This window comes from Geotrypetes seraphini, chromosome 10, assembly GCF_902459505.1.
Source record: "Geotrypetes seraphini chromosome 10, aGeoSer1.1, whole genome shotgun sequence".
Lineage (NCBI taxonomy): Eukaryota > Metazoa > Chordata > Amphibia > Gymnophiona > Dermophiidae > Geotrypetes > Geotrypetes seraphini.
In genome coordinates, this window is record NC_047093.1 from 25,513,418 (window position 1) to 25,540,021 (window position 26,604).

A 26,604-nucleotide genomic window follows, 5' to 3' on the forward strand; every position below is an offset into this window, starting at 1 on the left:
ATGGCCATAATAACTGCGTGATGAGTGCAAAAGCCACTGCTTTAACTGCTGGGGGGAGGGGGGGGGGGGGTGCCCAGCAGCTTCTCCTCAGGAGTTAATGCAGACACAATACCCATAGGGCCGGATTCTATAAATGGTGTCATCACGCATCAGCGCCGTTTATAGAATCATGGCTTCGTGAAAGGTAGAATAATATATAGAAGACTTAGGCCTCCTTTTACTAAGCTGCGCTAGTGGTTTTAGCTAGACGCTAACGTCTCCCTTGAGCTGGCGTTAGTTTTTATGCGTAGCGCGGGGGTTAGCACGCGGTAATCGGCAGCGTGCTCTAAAAACGCTATCGGAGCTTAATAAAAGGAGCCCTTAGTGGTCCAAATCTTACAATAATCACATTACTACAATCTGTTTAATTAGTAGGTATTAATCTATAGATTTTTATATATAATGATCACCTTCAATTATTTTACTTCCCCAATCTAACGCTCTGTAGGGAAAAAGGGCCTCAGAGTTTCGAGCCATTAACCCATACGGGTCACAAGAAGTGACAAGTTCACCCAGCTCACATTTCAATCAAAGGCAGAAAAACCCCTTGATTACTCTTTTTTTTCATTCTTCTATTCCTTTCACTATTTGTCTTTTTTACTTTTTATCTTTTATTTTCTATTAATTTAAAAAAAAAAAAACCCAAAACGGTCATAATCTTGTAACCCATGTTTGTATCCCATCAATAAATATTATTAATAGTTTCACTTCGCAGCGAAGTAAATAGTACTGTAAGTCAGGCGCAGTGGTTCTGTCGCTGTTGTTATTCACAGTTCAGTCGTCTCCTCGTGAAAGGTAGGCCAGGGCTCTAAAGGCCTCCATTTCCGCTGCCTACCTTTCTCACGAACTGTGGCTACGGAGGCGCTTTATGATTCCTAGCGCCACTTCCGGCATAAGCCACGCCTACAGTGGCGTTACGCATCAAAGTGCCTCCATAGCTGCGATGCAGGCACTGGGTTTAAAAAATATTTACCCCCCCCCCCCCCCGATTTTAATCATTTTTAAATGGCGCTTTCCACTTAAGTTAGACGCCGGTAGGGCACCTACTGAGTCCTAGCTTAAGGCATCATTTACAGAATACGAGCCTTAGGGCAATATTCTAGATATGGCGCCTAAAATATTGCCACCAACTAGAATGGCGCTTTGCGTGCTTCTACAAGGTGCATGCACCTTTTATCGAATCGTGCGTAGCGCCAGTGGGTGATAAATAACGTAGATACCGGCATTTAGGCCAGCGAAAACCAGGCCTAAATGCCTGCACCTTAAGTTATGCGCACATGAGGCGTATTCTACAACTAGGCGCCTAGCTTTTAGTAAATGCTCCTGATCCGCCCTTGGTCACGCCTTGTTTTCAAATTTGTGCACTGCGACTGTCACATGCTTTTTATAGAATCATGCTTTCTGAGTTGTGCGCATAACTTTTAATTATTAGCATCAATTATGAGGTGTCACTTGCCAATTATCAGCACCAATTAGCCCAATTAATTAAGTTGCGCTTGCACCTCAGCTACGTGCATAATTATAGGTGCCATATACAGAATGTGGGGGTTATTGCACAGAAAGGGCCCGATTCTCTAAAGGACGCCGATCTCAGCGGCTGCCTAAGAAGTTGCTGCCAATCGCATGCCAATCACGCATCGGCGTCCTATAGAGAATCGCGTCTACATTTACTAACAGATGCCTTAAATGTAGGCCAAACAGATACCAGAATCCACAGAGAAAGAAACAAAAACAAGAGAAAAATAAGTGATAAAGAGGACCGGAAGGGTATCAGACAGCCCGGCACACAAGAATAGAGTGCTGGGAGCGATTCCTCATGTACCCCACGGAAACTCCACCACCTAATTATATATTATATATTCTTTTCAAACTTATAGTAAGTTTTGCTTGGCTGCATTGTTCATTTCTTTGATGCTTATTATGGCTGTTCAGATTGCTGTATTGTATGTCAAGTAAACATTACTTAGCTTTAACTTTCAGCTTAAAGATCATTCCCCTGAACGCCAACGCGTTTCGATGTCCTTTATCAAGGCGACATGGGGAGATTTAAGTTTGAACATACACTGTATACCACCAACCGGCTGCAAAAACTGTATACCGGTTGGTGGTATACAGTGTATGTTCAAACTTAAATCTCCCCATGTCGCCTTGATAAAGGACATCGAAACGCGTTGGCGTTCAGGGGAATGATCTTTAAGCTGAAAGTTAAAGCTAAGTAATGTTTACTTGACATACAATACAGCAATCTGAACAGCCATAATAAGCATCAAAGAAATGAACAATGCAGCCAAGCAAAACTTACTATAAGTTTGAAAAGAATATATAATATATAATTAGGTGGTGGAGGTTCCGTGGGGTACATGAGGAATCGCTCCCAGCACTCTATTCTTGTGTGCCGGGCTGTCTGATACCCTTCCGGTCCTCTTTATCACTTATTTTTCTCTTGTTTTTGTTTCTTTCTCTGTGGATTCTGGTATCTGTTTTTCATTGAAAATTTCTATGCAATAAGAGTGTGGAGTTGTTTAAATGTAGGCCAGCATTTTACAGGCCTACATTTAAGGCGTCTGTCTCGCGCCTACGGAGACGCATAGGGATGCTTATGGATGCCCAAGGCCACTTACGGTGGAGACCATGCCCATGCCACACCTTGGGCACCTGAAAGCATCTCTACATGTCTCCGTAGGTGTGTGACATACGCCTACAATAAAGGCATTCTTCCTTGCCTGCATTTTTTCTAAAAACATGCATCTCGATTGGCTATGAGATGGTGGAAGGATGCCTATCGCAGCCTATCGGGAGGCCCATTTGGAGAATCAGCTCCAAACTGTATTGCAGGTAACATGGATGTCACTTATCGCTACCTACAAGGGTAGTGGTGATGGCTCCGTGTTATCTGCAACAGTATGTTATCAGTTAATTTACGGAGCTGTAGCTTATGCTAACTTTAATGCATAGTCCCCACCCCATTCCACGTTTATCAGCTGTTGCAGGGATTAGCACATGGTAATCATCAGGTTCCTAATTCCCACCTTTATCTGCTTAACGCACTTCAGTAAAAGGGGGGCGAGAATGAACCTATTTACCGCACTTCATAGCTTTTTATATATTTTAATTTATTGCTCATAACCTCCCTCATAGAACAAATAGCAGAACTTTCACTGTATTAAAAATAAAATCCAAAGCAAAAGAAAGTGGAAAACAAAAGCTTTATATATAATGGCATTTACCTTTGAGAAAGAAAAAAAAGAAGACGAGTTAATCTCCACAGAACACGCCAGGAAGGAACAAAAGAGCGGAGTTGGCCAAAGAGTGGAGAGACATAGGGCTCCTTTTACTATGGTGCGCTAGCGTTTTTAGCGCACGCACAAAATTAGCACGCGCTAAAGCGTGCGCTAGCCGAAAAACTACCACCTGCTTAAAAGGAGGCGGTAGCGGCTAACGCACGCTAAAACCGCTAGCGCACCTTTGTAAAAGGAGCCCAAAGACACAAATCGATTAAAACGCTTTTGTTGGTAAAGAGACTCGACATGGTTGTGTGCAGGCCCTATTTGCACTGACGCTAAACAAATTCCAATTGAACCTAAAGTAAAATGATTAGGAATCATCCTAGATAAAGACCTCATCTTTCATGAACAGATCAGCGCAGTTTCCCAAAAAATGCTTCTATAAACTCCAACTAATTCACTCTATATCCTCTGTTCTCGAACCGGCCTCCATCCAAACCCTTGTTCACTCTCTGATTATTTCCCACATAGATTACTGTAATTCCTTATACCATAGAATCACGCAAAAAGAAATCCGCCGACTGCAGTTGATTCAAAATATCGCCATTAAACTTATCCATAATGCAAAAAAATACGATCATGTCACCCCGTTGCTACGTGAGGCACACTGGCTTCCTGTCTCGCATCGAATTACTTACAAAATTCTCCTCTTGGTATTTAAGATTAAACTCACCCACTCCCCATCTTTTTTTAATAAGTATAATAATAATAACTTTATTCTTTTATACCGCCATAACCAAAAGTTCTAGGCGGTTTACACTAAAAAGAGCAGGACAATCAGCGAATACAATAATACAGTAAAAAATACAAATATTTGTAAAATAGAATTTCAATAATAAAACTCACTAAGTATCTCATTCCTTATGTCTCTCCCCGGGCTCTGAGATCCGCTGATCTTAACCTACTGACTGTTCCGTCTCTCAAAGATCTTTTCTACACTCAAAACTTTATCTTTTCTGTCACAGCCCCCTCCCTCTGGAATGCAATCCCATTTCATCTTCGATCAGAAAACTTACTCAATAAATTCAAAACCAAACTACAAACTTTTTTATTCCAAGATGCATACCAAAATTCTGGATAAGATCCTTTTTTCTTCCAATTTTTAATTGCTGAAAACAACCGCTTTTATGAAGTGACCTCCCTCCCCTCTCCTTTTTGTTCTCTCCCTTCCCCTTCCTACCTCCCTTTTATTTTTATTTTGACTTCAATGTAATTATAAATCTTCCCGTCCCTCATTGCCTTTCGTACCTACTTTGTCCTTATCTTTGTCTGGTTTTTATGTTCCCTTATTTTTTATTTTTTTATTATTGCATTTTTTAAAAACTCCAATTTTAGGAATTGTAAACTGTCCAGATATTTGTTTGATGGTTGGTATATCAAATTGTAAATAAACTTGGAAATTTGATGTAGGCAACTTTGCTGAAACACAGTTGTGTCAGGTCTCTTTGCCAATACAATGCCGATTGCAGCAGTCAAAGCAGTCAGCAGCAGAACCTATCCGGATAGGAGTAACATTCAGTCTGTTTTTCTTATAACTTCCAATAGCCTTCTGTCCTAAGTTATCCAAATACCTGACTGACTATTTATACTCTGGATAAGTTACGGGACTGCCCTAGCTCCATCCACACTCTGCCTCAGCAGTATTCACATACCATTGGATTCCGCATAGGTCCCCCCAAGCAAATTTAGGTGCGGCTCAAAGATCTGTGTGCAAACTAATTAGCTAATTAGACATTAACTGTCAATAATTGGTGTTAACAGGAACTTAATTGGCAGTAATTAGGAATTACGTGTGGATCTGTCCTACTCCGTATTCTATAACATGCACATCTACATTTCATAGCGTACAACTCCAAAAGGTGCATGGCCATGAGAGGGGTATGGGCTTTCCCAGAATTTAGGTGCGATATATAGTGGCGTACCAAGGGGGGGGGGCAGTCCGCCACGGGTGCACGCTGCAAGGGGGTGCACAGCCGGCCGGATCCGGAACCTCCTGCGCTGCCCCAAACAGCACCTCAGTGCAGCTGCCGTACTTAGAGCAGAGTCAGCAACCGTGCTGAAGTGAATGAAGGACCCGCGATGACTGCGCCGTATACCGCCTCTGTTCCGGAAGAGGTAAGTGATGTCGAGGGGGGGGGGGGGGTGTGGACCGGCAGCCGTAGTCATCGCGGGATCTTGCCACAACTAACTGCGTCTGCCGTCCCAGCCCCCTCCAAAGTCACTTACCTCTTCCATCCGGAGCAGAAGCAGTCATCACGGGACCTTTGGGATGGAGAAAGAAAGGAGCATAGTAGGGTGGTGAAAGGAGGCCAGGGTGGCATGGAAGGGTGTGAAGGGTGACAAAGGGGGGGTCAGGGTGGTATAGAATCATGGTGAAGGGTGACAAGGGAGATCAGGGTGGTATGGAATCATGGTGAAGGGTGATAAAGGGGGGACAAGGTGGTATGGAATCATGGTGAAGGGTGACAAAGGGGGTCAGGGTGGTGTGGAAGGGTATGGAGGGTGACAAAGGGGGGGTCAGGGTGGTATGGAATCATGGTGAAGGGTGAGAAAGGGGGTAAGGGTGATATGGAAACATGGTGAAGGGTGACTAAGGGGGTCAGGGTGGCATGGAAGGGTGTGGAGGGTGACAAAGGGGGGTCAGGGTGGTATGGAATCATGGTGAAGGGTGAGAAAGGACGGGTCAGGGTGGTATGGAATCATGGTGAAGGGTGAGAATGGGGGTCAGGGTGGTATGGAAGCATGGTGGAGGGAGAGAAAGGGGCAGATGCTGATGGAATTGCAGGGAAAGAGACATAAGGGGGAAGGATACTGCATGGAATTGGGTTGGAGGAGAGAAAGGGGGCAGATGCTGATGGAAGTGAGTGGGAAGGGAGAGGAGAGAGTGAAATGCCAGACCATGTGGGTGTGGGAGAGGGAAGGGAAGAAGAGGAGAGGAGATATACCAGTCCATTGTTGGAGGGAATGGAGGAAGATGGATGCCAGACTAATGGGGGTGAAGGGAGAAATGGAAGGGGGATGCATAAAGTTTCCAGAATGGGAATAGAAAGAGAGAAGATGCCATATTGAAGGGGCAGAAAGAGGGTAGACAGTGGATGAAAGGAAGAGAGTGACAAAAAGATGAGGAAAGCAGAAACCAGAGAAGACAAGGTAGAAAAATATTCTATTTATTTATTTATTTTTTGCTTTAGGGGAGATGCATCGCTGTTTCTGTGGTGTTGCATTGTATGCAGAGTCTAGCTTCTTGGTGCTTCAGTTTAACCGTTGTCTACGTATTTTTATTCTATCTCCCCATTTACAAAACTGTAGAGCATTTTTTAGCATTGGCTGTTACCACTGTGGCTAAAAACCACACTACAGTTTTGTAAAAGGGGGAGGGGTTAGTTTGTGATTACATATTCCATACTAGGCGAAGGTGTTTTCTGTGTTCTGTGTGTTCGAAAAGACATGGTTTTCTGTTAGGATTGATCTGTACTAGTCTGGCTTGTTTAGTTTTACAATGGGTTTATTGACGTACTGCTCACTGCAGTATGTAAGATGCTGCCTTTTCCTAGGTACACTCTTGTGTGACGTGTGGATTGTTACTAAAAATCATGTTTTTCATACAGATGGGGGGGGGGATGTCAAAAAATGATGAGCCCTGGGTGTCACATATGCTAGGTACGCCACTGGCGATATAGAATAATAATATTTATGCACCTAACTGCCATTAGTTGGGTGTAAATGCTCGTGCCCAAAGTTAGGTGTGAGATACACGCTAAGCTAGTATTCTATAAAGGTCGTTCCATGCAGAGTGCCATTTGCAGAATATTAGCTTCCAATAGAAAGAGTACTTGCCTTATGGAAGGGTTACAGACGAGAAACAAGAAAAGGCAAGAGAGATATCCTAAAACAGCCAGTGTTCAAGTTTTATTCTTTAAAAAGACCCAACAAGGATCCACGTTTCGGCATCAAAAGATGCCTTCATCAGGGGACGCTGAAGAGCTTAGAAGATGCACCAAGTATAAAAGATGGTTTGAATGGAGGCAAAAGACTACTTTTACTTTTGCTTTCTAAGCGACAGCGTTCTTGGTGAAGACAAGTAGTCTTTTGATATATTTTCTGTTATGGCCTCTAAATTGTGGAATTCTCTGCCAAGTTATATTAGAAATGAAAAAGATCTTTCATCTTTTAAAAAATTTTTAAAAACTTTTTTGTTTCAAGACACTTTTGATGTGTAATATGGCATATCTTGGACCCCTTACATTTTGGTACAAATATCAAACTCATTAATCCCCTTCCCTTCCCATTGTATTTCTCCTTTTATGTAAATTCTAATAGAGAATGAAGTTGTAACTTTTCCCTCCTTTCCTCTTCAATCATGTTTGTCTCTAATTCGATTACTAAAATGTTAATTGATCTATGTGGTTTGTTTTGTGATTGGTTTGTCCAACTGTATGTGAGACCACTATCTAATGGCTTTTTAAATTGTACATCGCTTAGAAAATTTGTATAAGCGATTCATCAAATGGTAATAAACTTGAAACTTGAACTTGAAACTTGACTCCATTCAAACCATCTTTTATACTTGGTGCATCTTCTAAGCTCATCGGCATCGGCATGTTTTCTTTTTGGATTGAAAAAAAGATGTAGTTATTGCTATTATCTTAATTTTAGTGTTTTTTAAAGATGAACTTAACCTAAAGGATTCATTCTTTTTGGCCTGGAAGGGCGTCATTGTCATCAGCCACCTCAAAAAACAGCTGCCGATTGCGTGTTAATTAAGCAAATGGTGCTGTTTAGAGAATCACGCTTTCAGCAAAGGTAGGCGCCGGAAATGTAGGCCAGGGTTTTCAAGGCCTACATTTCTGGTGCCTACCTTGGATGTGAATCACACCTAAGTAGGTGCTTTATGGTGACTAATGCTACTTCCGGAATTAGCCACGCCTACACTGGCATTAAGCACCGTAAAGCGCCTCTTGAGGCGTGATTCTGGTGCCAATTTTGTAGGCGCCGGAAGAGTAATTGAAAAGTATTTTAAGTCCTTTTTTAAACAGCATTTTGTTTTTAACTTAGGCGCCAGTAGGGCATCTACCAGCGCCTAAGTTAAGTGGCCATTTAGAGAATATGGGCCTTTGCAACCAAAGCTTTGTTTGACAATTAGATTATTTCAGCAGATTGAAAGAGACTGTGGTAAAAACATAACTGTTTAAGATACCATTACTAAGTTTAAGAAGTAAATTAAATGAAGCAAACTGTACCTGTTGGTCAACGCCTACTGCATCTAGGCCATCATACATAATGTCTACCCAACCATCTTTCGAAGCCAAGACAAAGAGAGACATCAGGGCCTGGGCATTCCAAGAAGAAAAAATGTTTACATTTTCATTTGTCACCTTCTTTACTTTTACACACCTCCCCCTACCTTATTTGGTCATTAGGGGGGGGGAAGTTGTCAACGTGGGCTACCAGTAAGATGTGATATTTTACCTATGTTTAAGAAAAGCTTTGCAGTGCTCTGGAATATATATATACTAATGTTTAAGCCCGTTACATTAATGGGTGCTAGAATATAGCAGCATTTCCCACCCTTCCCTGTGCAATAGCAGCATTTCCTAGTCTTCCCTGTGCAGAAGCAGCATTTCCCCCCCCCCCCACACTTCCCTGTGCAGAAGCAGCATTTCCCGCCACCCCCTTCCCAGCCGCCGCATTTAAATTGTGAGAAAAGCGCTGCACCGCGCTACCGCTGGCTTCGGCGTCTTCTATCCACTGCGGCCAACCCTAGCGGAAACAGGAAGTAGTCAGAGAGGGTGGGCCACAGTGGACAGAAGACGGCAAAGCGCTTTTCTCAATTTAAATGTGGCGGCTGGGAAGGGGGCGGCGGGAAATGCTGCTTCTGCACAGGGAAGTGTGTGTGTGGGGGGGGGAAATGCTGCTTCTGCACAGGGAAGTGTGTGTGGGGGGGGGGGAAATGCTGCTTCTGCACAGGGAAGACCAGGAAATGCTGCTGTTGCACAGGGAGGGGTGGGAAATGCTGCTATATTCTAGCACCCGTTAATGTAACGAGCTTAAACACTAGTATATATATATTCTGATAGCACATGAGGAGATTCCTGTAGAGAAAAGGGGACATTTCAGCGTAACTTAAAGCTACTCTCCACGAAACTGGGCCGCTTGCCTAAAATTCTTTACAAGGCTTTCAAAGTACACTCCCGTGCCATTTGAAAGGCATGCAGAGAAAACCACGGGCTCTTGTCCGGCAGGGCTGTCAAAAAAAAAAAAAAAAGGTCGCGTCTACAGATGGTCTGCGCATGCCCGAGGATCGCTATAGAGCGATCCGTGCAGGCAGATGGGGGCGTTCCCCCGATCACCCTCATCTGCATATTTTTCGTTCCTGAATTCATCAGACCTGCCCGGATCGGACCCGGATCAAGCCCAATCGGGCAGGCTAGTGAATCCAGGCCTTAGTTCTCCGTCCTTTTCCTCTCCTGCAGGGTCATGTACTAACAGTTCACTTGTGCTAATGCCTTTAACACTTAGGAGTCCTTTAATTAAGGTGCGCTAAATCATTTAGCGCACACTAAATGCTAAGGCGCCCATAGAATATAATGGATGCCTTAGCACGCGCTAAATCGGTTAGCGTGCCTTAATAAAAGGACCCCTTATTTTGACACTGGGGCCACGGCATAAAATAGGTCCTTCTGCAGCTTTAGGGCTCCTTTTACAACACCGCACTAGCGGGTTTAGTGCGTGCGACTTTTAATCACGCGCTAACCCCTGCGCTGGCTGAAAAACTACTGCCTGCTCAAGAGGAGGCGGTAACGGCTAGTGCGGCCAGCAGTTTAGCATGGGCTATTATGCTAAACACGGCTTCGTAAAAGGAGCCCTTAGTGTTTGCTGTTAGTAAATGATCCCTCAAATTATTATGATTATTTTCTATTGTTGTAGTGTGATGCTACATAAGAACATAAGCAATGCCTCCGCTGGGTCAGACCTGAGGTCAATCGTGCCCAGCAGTCCGCTCACGCGGCGGCCCAACAGGTCCAGGACCTGTGCAGTAATCTTCTATACCCTTCTATCCCCTTTTCCAGCAGGAAATTGTCCAATCCTTTCTTAAACCCCAGTACCGTGCTCTGCCCTATTACGTGCTATGGAAGCGCATTCCAGGTGTCCATCACACGTTGGGTAAAGAAGAACTTCCTAGCATTCGTTTTGAATCTGTCCCCTTTCAACTTTTCCGAATGCCCTCTTGTTCTCTTATGTTTCGAAAGTTTGAAGAATCTGTCCCTCTCTACTCTCTCTATGCCCTTCATGATCTTGTAAGTTTCTATCAAATCCCCTCTAAGTCTCCTCTTCTCCAGGGAAAAGAGACCCAGTTTCTCCAATCTCTCAGTGTATGAAAGGTTTTCCATCCCTTTTATCAGACGTGTCGCTCTCCTCTGAACCATCCCGAGTAACGCCATATCCTTCTTAAGGTACGGCGACCAATACGGGACTCAGTACTCCAGATGCGGACACACCATCGCCCGATACAACGGCAGGATGCTAAACTGTCATTTTTTTTACAATTGTGCGTTACACCTGTGCCTGTCAAATATCTTTGAATGTCTTATGGATCACTTAACTTACCAAAATATTTTCATGGGGCCTCTAGAAAACCTTGGCGCTTCCAGTGTGCCTGAACTGAAGAAACTGGAGGGGGGGGGCTACAAGCTTTGATTCCTTTTAATCTACCTGTCACAATTAGGGTCAACTCATAATTTATTTTGTATAGATACCTGACCCAGGTTATCAAAGTTGTATTTGTGTCGGGCCCATTTGTATTTCGCCTCCAAGCAGTCCGATTTGTTGGTGATGTTTCTGATATCTTCACCCTGGCAGAAGAAGAATTTCCCCTTGAAAAGCTGAAACGAGAGTCAGAGAGAGTAAGAGGAACTTCATATTATACCGCCCTAAAGGTTATGCAACTCGTGTTAGTCAAGGTCAATGAGAGGGCGGAAACTTCACCCTAGAACAAGGGTTCTCAACTCAATTCTCGGGATACACTCAGTCAGTCAGGTTTTCGGGATACCCACAATGAATATGCAAGAGCTAAATACGCATGTACTATCTCCATTATATGCAAATTTACCTCATGCATTCATTGTGGATATCTTGAAAACCTGACTGTGTCTTGAGAATTCCTGCCTTAGAAAGATAACTGTTTCGCTTTGGCTTTTGAAACATATCAGTTAGTTGTGCAAGCTTTCACTTCGCTGGTCGGTCCTTGTAAAGGTAGAAAAAAAAAAAAGAGTGGCTGGGATTCAGGAGAATCCCTCAGACATCAACATCTTTTGGTTACCCGCAAATGATCTGGAGCAAGTCCATTTGCTGATTGTCTTAATACATCTTTCATAGTCAACCAATTTATTGAAGTCGCACAAACCCAAAGGAAAAAAATAATAAAAGTATATCACTCATCTATCTACTATACATATGAAAGGGGGAAGAAGGCAATCCTGCTATCTGACCCTTAAGAGAATTGGAGGAGAGTGATTAAGGAGAAAAGAGAGTGGAGTGATGAGAGAACGATGATGTCAAGCATAAAGGGATCTATTTCCTCATGGAGAAGGATGATGCTCTTATTTAAAAAGTATGAGGAACATATCCTGTTCTTTTATTTCATGCCATTTCAGCTGGGCCTTGACTCTCAGGCTGATGAGGGCCATGGTAAAGCATCTTGAGATCTTGAGAGTGCTAAGTTAGGTGACTTGAAATTAACTAGGAAAAAAGGGGTGAAATGGTATTTTTGCATTATTCTCAGAGTAGTGGTCACTCTCTTTACAAACCAGCCTTCAGCCCTTCATGAGATGTTATGTTAATGTCACTTATATTAGATTAGCCCAGTGGTTAGAGTAGCAGATTGAGAACCATGGAAACCAGAGTTCAAAACCTGTTTCTCCAACTGATCTTCTTTGAGACCTTGACGAGTTACTTCACCCTCCACTACTTATGGTATGAATTTCAGACTCATTTACTTTCTGCTAAGTGCATCCTTGGTTGTTCCTGTTCTGGTGATTTCCTCTCCAAAAGTGGCATTATCATGCTCCCAGAAACCATCTTGTACCAACGCTAGAAGCCAAATGCCAAATAGGTCAACATTTCTTAGTTGGCAGCCTGACTCCTTATGGTAATACCATGAAATACCACAAGGTAGCATGACAGCATGATCAAGTTTCAAGTTTATTAAAATTTTGATAAAATGCTAATCATAAATTCTAAGGGGGTAATAATAAAAAAAAAAAAAAAGTCTAAAAAGTGTCCTAAATGGCTACTTGGACGATCAAAAAGCCTGATCGTCCAAGTACCCATAACCAAAGCTGGTTTTTAGATGTATCTAAAACCAGCTTAGGCCTTTCCCCTGCCTCTAGACGCACAGAGAGAAAAGAGGTGTGTTTAGAGGAGGGGAAAGGGCGGGCAGTGGGCGGGAGGTGGGCCGACCTACACCTAGGCGTACAACAGGTATAACCAAAACATTTACAGGTTGCCTAGTCAGCACTTAGATCTTTTTGACTTAGATGTAGTCAAACCAGGTCTAAGTGCCGAAAAAGGGGCTGCTGAGCTGATGGGCGCTGGTGCCATCAGTTCAGCGGTCCGGCAACCTACCCACCACAACCATCGCGGCAGAAGAGATGCCTCATCTCCCCTACCGCGATGCCATCACTCCTCTACCGGAACTGCCGTGACCCGCAGCAGGAGAGATGCCCTATCTCTCCTGCCACGGGTCGTGGCAGTTCCGGTAGAGGAGTGATGGCAACATGGTAGGGAAGATGAGCCATCTCTCCTGCCGTGATCCATCACCCCCCCCTCGCAATTAACATCGGGCCAGGAGAGAGCCCAAACTCTCCTGGCCTGCGGCGACCCCCGACTCGTTTGGGCCAGGAGGGAGCCCAAGCCCTCCTGGTCCCGGTGACCACCCCCTCCCCGCGACTTGTTTGGGCCAAGAGGGAGCCTAAGCCCTCCTGGCCCCGGCGGCCCCCCTACCCCCAGCCCCCACTACATTATGGGCAGGAGGGATCCCAGGCCCTCCTGCCCTCGACGCAACCCCCCTCCCCCCAATGACCACCCCCCCAGAACCCCCGATCGCCCCCCCCCCAGCCGACCCGCGACCCCCCGGCTGACCCCACGACCCTCCCACCCTCACCCCCACCCCCCTTCCCCGTACCTTTTTTCAAGATAGCCGGCAGACGGGTGCCAAACCCGCCTATCCGGCAGGCAGCCGACGGCAGAATGGGACCAGATTGGCCCAGCCGTCCCATAGCCCCGCCCACAGGTGGATGATTCGAACTGAATTTACAAGTTTTTGTGTCATCGATGGTGTTTTTGACTACAAGTTGTGGAAGGTGGAGGGGTTTGGACAAATGATTAGAATTTTTGAATCCAGGATGTGGATCTGAACTGGGGTTAGAAGAGATCCTACGATCTGATCCATTTTGTTCTACTGCCTTTCCTTTTCATAGTTTTCTCCGTCAATACACTCCCCTTTTTTGTGAAGTTATTATAATTTATTAGAACACAGTTTGCTGGTATGCAATTGTATATATATGTGAAAAAATTTTTTGGAAGAAGTTTTTGAGCAGATCACATTTGTTTTCTGATATTACCACCTTTTTCTTTGTTTCTATGTTTAAAAACAGTGCGGGTAATACTTTTTTAAATGACCCTTTCTTTATTAATCTATTATTACTACTATTTATTATTTCTATAGTGCTGAAAGGCATACATAGCGCTGTACATTTTAACATACTATTGCATTGACAGTCCCTACTCAGAAGAGCTTACAATCTAATTTAGACAGGACATTTCAGGGTTGGGGAGATTGTAGTGGGTCTAGGTATCTGACAGCAGTGAGGGAGAGTTAAGAGTTGAAAGCAGTTTCAAAAAAGTGGGCCTTTAGCTTGGATTTAAACGCTGCCAGGGATGGAGCACGACGTATTGATTCAGGTAGCCTGTTCCAGGCATACGGTGCCGCAAGAAAAAAGGGACGGAGTCTGGAGTTGGCAGTGGAACAGAAGGGTACAGATAAGAGGGGCTTGCCCGATGAACGGGGCATAGGGGGAGATAAGGGAGGAGAGATATTGGGGAGCTTCAGAACAAATGCACTTGTAATCAGCAAGAGGAATTTAAACTGTATTCGGAAATGGACGGGGAGCTAGTGAAGTGGCTTGAGGAGAGGGGTAATGTGAGAATAGCGGCTCTCATGGAATATGAGTTGCACAGCAGCATTTTGAACAGATTGAAGAGGTGAGAGATGACACTACCAGTGGCGTACCAATTGTGTGTGTGTGGGGGGGGGGGGGCGGCGGTCCGCCCCAGGTGCAGTGATTCAGCTATGTCGCCCATGACTCCCCTTCCTGCTTTCCGCGTCTGCCAATGACGTAACTTCCTGAATCTGCCCGGGTGGATTGCGGCAGAGGCAGACACGGAAAGCATGATGGGGAGCCACAGGTGACGTAGCTGAATCACTGTCGAGACCGGCAGTTTTTTTCAGCTTCACGGAAGGTAAAGGGCCATCGGACAGGAGAGAAGGTTGGGAGCATGCTGGGCCACAGGGACTACCCAGAGCTTTGGCACTGGGCTGTGAGAAGGGAAGTTCCCGGACCATGACTCCCAGGCCGGGAACACCCCCTTCATGGCTAGCAGCTGGGGGAACATTACTAAAAATATTTTTTTCATGGTGGAGGGGGGGGGGGGGGCGGTGTCAAAAAACAATGGGCCCGGGTGTCACATACCCTAGGTATTCCACTGGGTACTACTACTATTCAGGTGTATAATCTCACCAGGCCCACAATATGGTTTTCTCTTCAAAAAGAATCTGAATGGTCTCAACATTTCTGTGCCAGTTTCTGGTTTCTCTCAGTAAATAAGCTTACTAGGATTGTGTGCGTGTGTGTTTCATCAGTATTTTGCTTCATCATTTGTGCAGGGGTACAAAAGCAACCTGTGACATTAGCAAGTGTAACTTCGCTTCCTCTTTGTCGTTGAAATAATTGCCAGGTTGGTTAGATACTAATGGACGTGCTCCTGTTGGCCTCGTTATTCATTTTGTGACAATTAGGGGAGGAAAAAAACAAAACAAAACCCAAACTCAAAAGCACCCAAGGTGATTATTTTGATTTTATCTGCTGTTCTGGCCTGCTGACATGGTGGAGACCTGCCCTTGTAGGAGGTTTTCGGCGTCTGTGAACAGAACCGATGAAAAACAAGCCCCGGTAGGTATAGCTATGGTCAGAACAGTTAATAACATTCTTTGTTATTTTATCGCTTGAGAAAAGAAAGAGAAATGCGACTGCATTGAGTTGAATACATTCCTACCTGCATGTGCTTCTTACAAATGATCCCTGCCACCTTTCAGATGTTATTGTAGGGAGCTAAGAGCTGCCGATGGTCATTAACATAGCTTACAATTTAGGAGACATAAAGCACAGTTTTCACTTTGACAATCTTGGTTTTTCTGTTAGATCTGACAGGACCCTGAATCTATACTGGAAATACAAGGGTTCGGCACAGCTGGGGTGCAGGGCAAGAGCTGCAAACCAGGCTGGCTTTCAGGATATCCTAATGAATATGCACGCACTGTGTTTGCATACGATGGAGGCTGTGCATGGAATGTGTTTGCATACAATGGAGGTTGTGCAGGCAAATATCTCATGCATGTTGTCACAGGGTAGGCCCTGTGACTGAGATGGGCAGTGAAAAGATGCCGATGCCTAGGGCTATGATATCAAATCATTCAACTGACCTGCATTGGTGACAAAATTCATGGAGAGTGATCAAAATAAAGTTTATAAAATTACTCAGAGAAGTGGAACTCTGTAAGGAAGGCTTGAATACCTCCCTTGGGCGAAGAGTTCACCTTCCAGTCATTGTTGTTTTATAAAAACTTTGATCACTGGCTCCACAGAATATTGCTTAGCTCAGTTTCAAAAAACTTTTATGATAGAAATTTTTAACGTATTTGAGAGTCACTGTATGTGCTGAAATGACACTTAGCTTAAGCAGGACTTGGGGGTCCCAACGTGGCCCCGTTTCGTTCCCTGTGTCAGGGGTCCCGAGTGGTATAATTCAAACAGGTTCCTGATGAAATGCAGTTGGAAAAATGCACTCGTGACTGACAAAATGATTCTGGTAAAGAAACAAACAGCCTAGGGCTAGGCAGGAGAAAATACTATCTCAAAAGGAAAGAACAGTACCTACACCAACTCGTCAACCCAGAGTGTATCTGTGAATGAGTGCAATTTGGGGTTTTGGAAACTGAAGTTCATAATGGAATAAAGTATTTTGAGTTAGAAGCAAACTGGGTGTTTTATTTTACTTGATCCACCAACTCCAATTAAGAACTGATTATCCGCTCGGTCAGCGCCGTGTGCTCTCTCGGCCATTCCCACTTGGGCGCGGCCCGGCCTGGTGATGCACGGTGACAATATTCATTAGCAATGTCCAGAAAACGAGACTGGCTTGTGGCCCTCCAGGATTGCAGTTTAACACATATAGCAGGACTTTCCAAATATGTCCTGTGGACCCCACAGCCAGTTGAGATTTTGGGATATCCACAACTACTGTGCATGAGATGACTGTGTATATAGACTGATTCTCCAATGCATGCACCCTGATCTCATGCATCATTCATCGTGGATATCTTGAAAACCTGTGGAGCTGTGCAGGGCAGGATTAACCAACAGACCAAGTAGGCACGTGCCTAGGGCCCGAAATGGTCAGGGGGGGCCCGATGAAGGAGGACATCAACATTGTTTTTTCCAAATGGCGATGGGCCCCTCCAGCATCGATCGGCAACGCGGGCCCCCCCCCTGATCGACAACGCACCCCCCCCTCATCGACGGAAAGTAAGACAAGCAAGCAACGCGGGTAAGAAAGGCAACGGGAACTGTAATTGTGCAAGCGGTGCTGCTTGCCCAAAGCTTCCCTCTGACGCAGCTTCCTGTTTCCGCCTGGGCGCATGGTGGGGTGGGGCGGGGCAGGGGGCCCAGTGTACTTGTGTGCCTAGGGGCCCTCGACAAATTAATCCTGCCCTGGGGCTGTGGGGTTTCCAGGACACATTTGGGAAGCCCTGTCAGATGGCATACTAGGAGGCGTCCCAAATCTCTTCTACCTGGAACCTACCTGAACACCAAGTATTCCAAATATGACGAAGAAGGCACAGCAGATGACCACTATGTTTCCAATAGGTTTCAAGGATGACATCAGAGTTTCTACTACCAGTTTCAGTCCCTGAGCTCGACTGATCACCCTAGATAAGGACATAAGAACATAAGAATAACCATATCGGGTGAGACCAAAGGTCCATCTAGACCAGTGGTTTGCAGCCCTGTCCCGGAGGACCACCAGCCAGTCAGGTTTTCAGTATAGCCCTAATGAACATGCATGGAGCAAATTTGCATGCCTGTCACCTCCATTATATGCAAATCTCTCTCATGCATATTCATTAGGGTTATCCCAAAAACCCGACTGGCTGGTGGTCCTCCAGGACAGGGTTGGGAACCACTGATCTAGACCAATTTCCTGTTTCCACCCATGGCCCATCCAAATCACAAGTACCAGGCAGAAACCCAACTTGTATCAACATTCCAGAATCCCAAAGAGCAAACGAAACTAAACCTTAAGTTTGTATGGCGCATCATCTCCATAAAGATAGAGCTTGACACGGTTTACAGGCAATTGAATAAATGAGGGAAGGACATAATAAGAAATTAGAGGTTATGAAGAGGATAGCTAGCTTTACATATTAAATAGATAGCTTTACGTTTTGGAGTATCAAGATTCCGGAGCTAATACATCACTTAATTGGCATGAATTATGATTTGGGTGCCGATCTGACTACCTGCTATTCTGTAACAATGGGCACCCAAATTGGATCGTGTGGAACTCAAAAGAGGGCGTGGCCATGGGAGGAGCATGGGCGGGTCAGTGGCATTCATAAAAGATACACACAGAATAGTGGGGATCAATGCTCAATTTGCATGTTGGAATTAACACCAAAGTTGAATTAACACCAAAATTGGCACCCTACTTTGGGCAATTTTAAGTGCTAAAGCATAAAATTGGGCACACAAGATTATAGAATTAGGGGGCAAATATCTAAGTGCCCTTAGAGAACATGAGGCTCAGAGTTTAACGAAAAATACCCCTCCCCCACCTCAGCAGATTAAAAACTAATTTAGTTAGAGGTTTTACCTTTGAAGACTGAATTAAACACCATTTAAGAGCATGTTAAGAGAAAGCTGAATTACTAACCTTTCTTTAATGGAAGCCAAATGCCAAAATGTCAGCCGTGCCTCTGAGCTATTCTTATCTCAGCAGTTTCTGTCTGTCACAAAACTGACCAGGCAGGAGCTCTAAACTACTGCCTATCACCTCACAACATGAATAGGCAGGAAACTTTCTGGATGTGTGTTCAGAGCACAAACCTCGACGCATGCAGGGCAGGTGAGTGAAGACTTCCAGAAAAAAAGCAGAAACAGCACGTCTAAAACGAGCGTTTGGTTCAGGGGCAGAGAAACTTTTAAAAACTCCGTTTACTCCTCCTTCCTCTTTGGACATAGGCAGGTCATGCTAAGCCCTAGGGAAGTGCTTCAGTTTGAAATAAAAACGTCTTGTACTGTTTTGTAAAAGAGGGGTGGGGGAGGGGAGGTAAGTTAGGTGTCACTAGGCATCCGTGATTAGGGGTCCTAACTAGAGGTCTGCATGGGAACGGGGATCGGGGGAATCACGGGTGTCCCGCGGGAATCCCTCCCTAACCCACGGGACTTCCACGGGGACCCCCCTCTAGCCAACGGGACTCCCACGGGGATGGAAGGCTTTGGAAGCAGGGTTCGTCCATATAATATAATGGACACGTCAGCCTTAGTAAAAGAGGGGGGTTTATAAGTGAATTACCTGAACAGAAAACAAAAAAAAGGGTTCCACCAAAGAGATTCCACAAGGAAAACAGCAGCGCAAACACAAAAGAAACTGTGGAATTGATGATCCTGTCAGAAGTAATTGCTGCTTTTTATGGGGACGGGCGGGGATGGAGGTAATTCCTTGCGGGGATGGGTGGGGACGGAGAGGATCCTGACGGGGATGGGTGGGGACGGAGAGGATCCTGACGGGGACGGGTGGGGACGGAGAGGATCCTGACGGGGACGGAGAGGATCCTGATGGGGACGGAGAGGATCCTGACGGGGACTGGTGGGGACGGAGAGGATCCTGGCGGGGACGGGTGGGGACGGAGAGGATCCTGATGGGGATGGGTGGGAACGGAGAGGATCCTGATGGGGACGGGTGGGGACGGAGAGGATCCTGACGGGGACGGGTGGGGACGGAGAGGATCCTGACGGGGACAGGTGGGGACGGAGAGGATCCTGGCGGGGACGGGTGGGGACGGAGAGGATCCTGACGGGGACGGGTGGGAACGGAGAGGATCCTGATGGGGATGGGTGGGGACGGAGAGGATCCTGAAGGGGATGGGTGGGGACGGAGAGGATCCTGACGGGGACGGGTGGGGACGGAGAGGATCCTGGCAGGGACGGGCGGGGATGGGTGGGATTTCTGTCCCCGTGCAACTCTCTAGTCCTAACCTAGGTGCCATTTATAGAATCAGGCCCCGGGTTTAACATGACTTTCTTTTGCTTTTGATAGAAACTTATTAAAACATGACTTCCAATGCACCGTTTTCGTGGTTAGTGAAGGCACAGAAGCTCGATATCCTCATGTACGTTAGTGATGTTTTCTAATTTTCTTACCTCAGTGGACGGAGAGTACGAAGTAGCCGCAAGACCCTTAACATTCCGAGGATTTTTGTTCCACTGTCAGATACCATGGAAACCAGAATATCGATGACAGAGATCATAACCAGCATCCCGTCTAGCATGTTCCAGCTGCTTTTCAGATATGCCTTTTCACCAAAACACCAACCCAAAGCCACCACCTGTCAAGCCAACATTATATTCAGTGACTTAAGTGCACCAACAAATCTTCCAGCAAACATTCTCTGTTCTAATTACTTCTGGAAATAGGGCTCTCCACGCCTTTGCTTTCTGCTCAGTGATTTGCAACGGAATTACATGAACAGTTACGGGAACGGGAACTTTAGGGCTGGCACCTGAAATAAGCAAGAGAACAAACGCTGCCCTAAAGCTGAAAAATCCAGAGCTAGGGATGAAGCATTGTACAAATAAATCATGCATATTCATTAGGGATAGCCTGAAAACCTAACTGGTGAGGCATGCCTCCAGGAGGGGGGTCGAGAAACACTGTTCAGGACACTAAAAGGATCTTGGTTGTTCTTTGGCATCATCGATCTCTGGAGCCAAGGCTCTTCAAGGCTTCATCAGCAAAAATGTATTTTATCAGCAAAAAATGCATTGATTTTCAAAATGCGCTGTGTGGCCCTTATTCTACAAACAGCCCCTAACAGCACCTAACGTGTAGGTAGAGAATGACACGGTGACAAAATTCATCATTGTTCCAGTCCCCGCGGATAACCACGGGAAATAAACCCATGTCATTTTCTAGTGTCTATTTCAACCTCAGTCCTTCTACACCAGCATTCTTCAAAGCAAAGCTTGTGGGTCAGTGGTTGTGGCCATTCATACTCTGATTCTTATGTGAGCCAAGGATAATGAAGCCATTGTGACATCACTGATGTGATTGGTTCTTAGGCACTGGTGGAATGAGGCATTATGACATCACAATATCTGCTTTGGATACCAGAGACTGTCATTCTGTAGCGTCTGTTTCAACCTCAGTCCTTCTACACCAGCATTCTTCAAAGCAAAGTGGTTGTGGCCATTCATACTCTGATTCTTCCCTCTCTCCTTAAAGAATGACATGAAGATGGTTTTCCGCGGTTATCCGCAGGGAAGGGAACAGTGATGAATTTTGTCACCGTGTCATTCTCTAACCTATGTGTCCCGATTAGGCATCCTTGTGGTCGGCAGCAGTATATTAGGCCAGGGCTTTTCTGGCCTAATTTACCGGCACCTAACTACAATGCCTTGCAAATCCAAGTCAACTATGCCTATTCTTCACCCCTTAACCAAGCCTATTTTTCATGTAGGCATCAGAGGGTGCCTTGACTTAGGCCCAATTCTCTACAGGACCATGGACCTGATTCTGTATAGGACGCCCGGTCTCAGCAGCTACCTAAGCGGCTTTTGAGAATCGCACACGGGTGTTCTATATAGAATCGCATCTATGCTAACAGGCAGATGCCTAACCCCACCTAACCACCCCGATTCTCTAACCGGTGTCTGTGTCAGAGACGCTGTTTAGAGAATCACGCTGCCGCTGAGCTGATTGCAGCAAGGGAATCTCCCTGCCGCGATCAGCTGAGCAGCAGCAGCAGTGAACCCCGAACCCTCTGCAAGTCGGCCGGCAGGAGGGATGCCCACTCCTCCTGCTGGAACCCTGAAACACCCCCTACCCCACTGTCTATAAAGAATGCCTTAAAGCTAAAAGCTTATTTTTCAAATATTCAGATCAATTCAATGAGGGCAAAACCAATTTAAGGTTGGGTGTTTATTTTTATTTATTTATTTTTTTTAAATAACTCATGCTGTGGTTTTAGTCCATGAATATGAAAAGGATATTAATATTTGAATCAAAATAAAAATTCTGAACACAATCCATCACCGTCTTTATAGAAACATGATGGCAGATAAAGGCTAAATGACCCACCCAGTCTGCACAGCCTCAATATCCACTATCTCCTCCTTTCCCTAGGAGATCCCAAATGTTTGCCCCCATGCTTTCCTGAATTCAGACACAGTCTTTGTCTCCACGACCTCTACCGGAAGACCGTTTCATGCATCTACCACCCTTTCTGTAAAAACTGTTCCCTTAGATTACTCCTGAGCCTATCACCTCTTAACTTCATCCTATGCCCTCTCATTCCAGAGCTTCCTTTCAAATGAAAGAGACTCGCCTCATACAGATTTATGCCACATATGTATTTAAATATCTCTATCATAACCCCACTCTCCCACTATTCCTCTGCCTGGGTGTTTATACACATTGGGGAGCTTAATTAAACACAGATCTTTATCTATTTTCTATCTATTTTTCAATCTAGAATGTCTTATTGAATGAGAATCAAATTTCTTGCAGAAATGTCCATGCTTGACGGGAAAAGATTTTAGCACAGTTCTGCAGGACACATATATTCAGATACCAAATTTTACCTTCACTGTCATCTCTGCCAGAAATATTACTGTAAAAATGTAGTTGGACAGTGTTAAGAAAATTCTTTCCTGTAAAAGAAGAAGGGAAATTTCAACCAATATAAAAATAAATTCAGATAGAATTCCAGATTCTTGACAAATGTTCCTTCTGTTATCATATTCAGAACCTATTAATTGGTTGTATCGTTTATACAGAAAACACTGCACAGCAAGGTAGTTTCTTTGCCAGAGAGGCTAGACCTGGTTTACAAATGCCGACTAAGATGTACAGTATTTGACTGAAAAGAAGAGCAGCATCTTGGTGTTTTAATTAATCTTTTCAACATGTTGCTAGATCCTTTCCTGATTGCCAATCAGCACCATGGACAGCAGTCAGTGAGCTCCAATCTTCAATGGTTCATCACCTGGGGGTCCTTTTACTAAGCTAGGATGAAAAATGGGCCTTGTGTGTCCTAATCCGAGGCTTGCACAACAAAAAACAGAGCAGACCAGCGTTGAATGCCTGTAGTGAATAAATTCTGAATACAGACAATATTAAAAGCAAAGAAACTCTCTAAAAGCCCAACACGGCAGTGTGATTCATTGCAAGCAGAAGCTGTGGCTGCATAGAGACCCGCTTTCAGCCAGATAGTTGAGGCTTTGGAATTATACTTGCTGGTTTCTAATCTGCCCCTGACTCAGCCCTTAAGAGGGTGAAACATGGCCATGCAATGCTTTTAGAGTGTTTTAACATTGCTTGTGGCGAATAAATTCTGAATAAAGACATTATACGAATGCTAGTCTGCTTTACTTTTGCTGTTCTGTATTTTGCAGATCATCTGCTTGTTTGTTTTCTTGGACCTAATGTGAGCCTTTCCTGGGCATGTTCAATGTTTCTTTTTTCCTGGCTGCGTGGTAAATGTTAGCATCTGCACATGGCCTCTGAAGAAAAAAAAATTGAACTGGGAGTCCTTACCACCACCTATTAAGGAGATGCTATAGGCTCTTGTGTAAAGTGGGAATTATTTACTTAGCACATGCTAATTTCACTTATTTATTTGTTTAATTTTCTAAATTGTTCTCCCCAGGGAGCTCAGAATGGTTTACATGAATTTATTCAGTTACTCAAGCATTTTCCCTGTCTGTCCTGGTGGGCTCACAATCTATCTAGTGTGCTTGGGGCAATGGGGGGGGATTAAGTGACTTGCCCAGGGTTGCATGGAGCAGCATGGGTTTGAACTAGTGCTGCCCGATTCATGATTCGAATCGGTTCACAGATTCAAATCAGGTGAATCAATTCGAATCGGTTCGTTTTTGTAAAAAACCGGACTTACCGATTCATCCCGATTAAAGTTCATTCTTTTTTCACTGCCGGCCGCCGGACTCGTTCCCATTTAATATAACTTCCGGTTTTGCAAAACCGGAAGTTACATCAGAAGAAACAAAAGGACATGGGAGTGTCGAGAGGGAGCGAGCAGACCTCGTGCAGTGGACCAGTCAGAAGCATAGAGTATTTTTTGGCTGTCTCTGCATTTCTCTTCTCTTTCTCGCGATTCCACATCCAGTTGAGTAAGTAACTGAACTGGCAGGGAGGGCTGAGAATCGGCAGGGGGTGCTCAGAATCGGCAGGGGGGGGGGACTGGTGAGTCTTGGGGGCTGGGGATGGAAGCTGAAATCGGCAGGGAGGCTGGGGATGGAAGCTGGGAATTTTTGGTATGATATTGCCTTGGTTAAATAAAATGTTTAAACTTAAAAAGCTGTGTCATTAACAGTGAATTGAATCAAAAAATCAATTCAACAGGGTGAATCGAATCGAATCGAAATATTTTTTCTCTGAATCGGGCAGCACTAGTTTGAACCCACAACCTCAGGGTGCTGAGGCTGTAGCTTTAAGCACTGCGCTGCACACTCCCCTCAGTGAACTAGCTGAATGGTGCTTCCACACCCATTCTCCACACCTGACACATCACCTCCCCCCTAAAATAAATACCATGCGGTTAACAAATACAAATGTTAAAAGCTAATGGAAAACACTTTAATGCATCCTGCAGGAAGCAATTTTTTTTTTCAAGTTAAGCATGCATTAGCACTTAACACAGTTTAACGAAAGAGTATCTTGGTGATTAAAAACAGCAAAAAGAAAAAAAATATATATAAATGATCTATTTAAATAAGAAAAATTCCATGGAGTGAATTTTCTAATTGTTTTTGTTTTGGTGGAAGGAATATGAATCTTAGACCAAGATCAGCCAGGACATTCAGAAACAGGAAATATCCAACCTAGACACCCTTTGATATCATCTAATCAACTCGTAGCAAGAAGGAATGAGCGTGTCCATGGGTCTGCCTTCTCCATTGGGCTCACAGCTAGTCAGAATGTGACATATTTGAATCATTTTTAGTGTAATAGCTGGGAACAAAGCAATGTTGCCCATTAAGTAAGAGTAAGTCATAGAATAAACATCCACAGGCAATCGGCATGTTGCACAGCAACTTTTCCAATTGGAGGGGCATTCTTATGTGGGTTTACTAAGCAGTTTTCATTGGAGCTCAGTGCCTGAGGACTGCCATGGTGATACATTTCATTAAATAAATTAACACGTACTTTAGGCTTGATACTCACAGCACTCTGGGGCTCGATTTTTGGCCGCTCCATGGCAATGGTGATACAGTTCAAAAAAATGATAACTAAGACAACGTGATCAAACATCTTATGGGTGATGATTTTATTGCACATCAAACGGAATCTGCAAAATGAAAACAAAAGTGAGCACGGGGCTGGTTGGAAGGGAAGATTTTTAGGAATTTAATCAAATAAACAGCAAAGCAAACAATCTACTATATCCAACATGGAACAGAAAACAACAAGCAGACCATATGAAGAAAAAACTTGTATTTAATCAAAATGCTCCCAGGAATGGTGCCTGACGTGGCTGTGTTTCACCTACAAGGCTGCGTAGGGGCATACAACCAGCTGATGTCAAAAACAGCTTCCAGGATTGTTTCTTCAGTGTTGGTGGAAGCTGTTTTTTACACCAGCTGGTTGTATGCCGCTGACACAACTTTGTAGATGAAACGCATCCACGTTGGGCACTATTTCTTCATATGGTCTGCTTGTTATTTAATTAAATATATATAAGGGATAAATTCAGGATTGTTAAAGATGACACAGAAATGACTTCTAAATAACTATCCAGGCGTGAAAACATCATGTTATGTTGGTTTAAATTTAAACCAGCCTAATCTAATCTAATCTAAACCTTAAGTTTATATACTGCATCCTCTCCATAATTAGAGCTCGGCATGGTTTACGAGAGCTTAATATAAGGAAGAAGCAACTTGTGAGTTGGAGGGTGAGTAGAAGGGAAGAGAGCATTGCATTTTTGTGAATAGTCTAGTTTTCAGATGCTTTCGGAATACTTGGAAGGAGCCCAGATTCCGAAGTGGGGCAGTAAGGTTATTCCAAAGCTCAGTGATTCTGAAGAAGAGAGATTTCCCTCATTTTAGCGAGGGGAAGGATAGTTTAAGTTTTTGGGAGGATCTGGTGGTATCAGGACTCAAGGAATTCCAAGAGAGTGGTATTAGGGGAGGGAGGATGCTGTGTAGGATCTTAAAAGCTAGGCAGGTGCATTTAAAATGAACCCTGGAAATTACTGGAAGCCAGTGAAGCTTGGACAGAAGTGGGGAAACATGATCAAATTTGCTTTAAAAAGGGGCCAGAATCTACTGATCCACTAAAAAAAAGGAGAGATACTTTTCAAAGGTGTCTCTTGCTTCCCCTACGTACGGCAGAGTCAGATTTACTTGAAAGAATTTATGATCTGTAGTATCTGGATCAAACATCTCCCAGTAAAATTCCAGCAAGAGAAATAATGCCACATACTTAAAGGGTGTCTGGTAGAACATTTTGTGTAACTTGAAGGCCACAATTTCTAAGTCTGGTACAGATAATTCCATTTTTCCTCCTCTGACATATGTGAGAACCATCTATACCTTTGGTAATTAGAAAACCTAGGGGGGGGGGGGGGGGACAATATTTAGCCATTGAATAGCGAACGTTTTGCTCACCGCTGACAGTGTTATTCCCAGATATTCAAAGCTGG

The 26,604-nt window shown here is 44.5% G+C and overlaps 1 protein-coding gene across 8 annotated transcripts in view; it reads right to left on the bottom strand.

Moving 5' to 3' along the window:
* The window catches only part of CACNA1G (calcium voltage-gated channel subunit alpha1 G), a 574,606-nt gene that overhangs the window by 88,872 nt on the left and 459,130 nt on the right, over positions 1-26,604 (bottom strand). For all 8 annotated transcript variants that reach the window (XM_033960654.1, XM_033960655.1, XM_033960653.1 and 5 more), the window contains 6 exons: positions 25,125-25,248; positions 22,523-22,591; positions 20,084-20,268; positions 17,463-17,589; positions 11,081-11,206; positions 8,564-8,653 (listed from right to left, as the gene is read on the bottom strand). In XM_033960654.1, the coding sequence (XP_033816545.1) occupies positions 8,564-8,653; positions 11,081-11,206; positions 17,463-17,589; positions 20,084-20,268; positions 22,523-22,591; positions 25,125-25,248 (721 nt within the window). The remainder of the gene's footprint in view (positions 1-8,563; positions 8,654-11,080; positions 11,207-17,462; positions 17,590-20,083; positions 20,269-22,522; positions 22,592-25,124; positions 25,249-26,604) is intronic.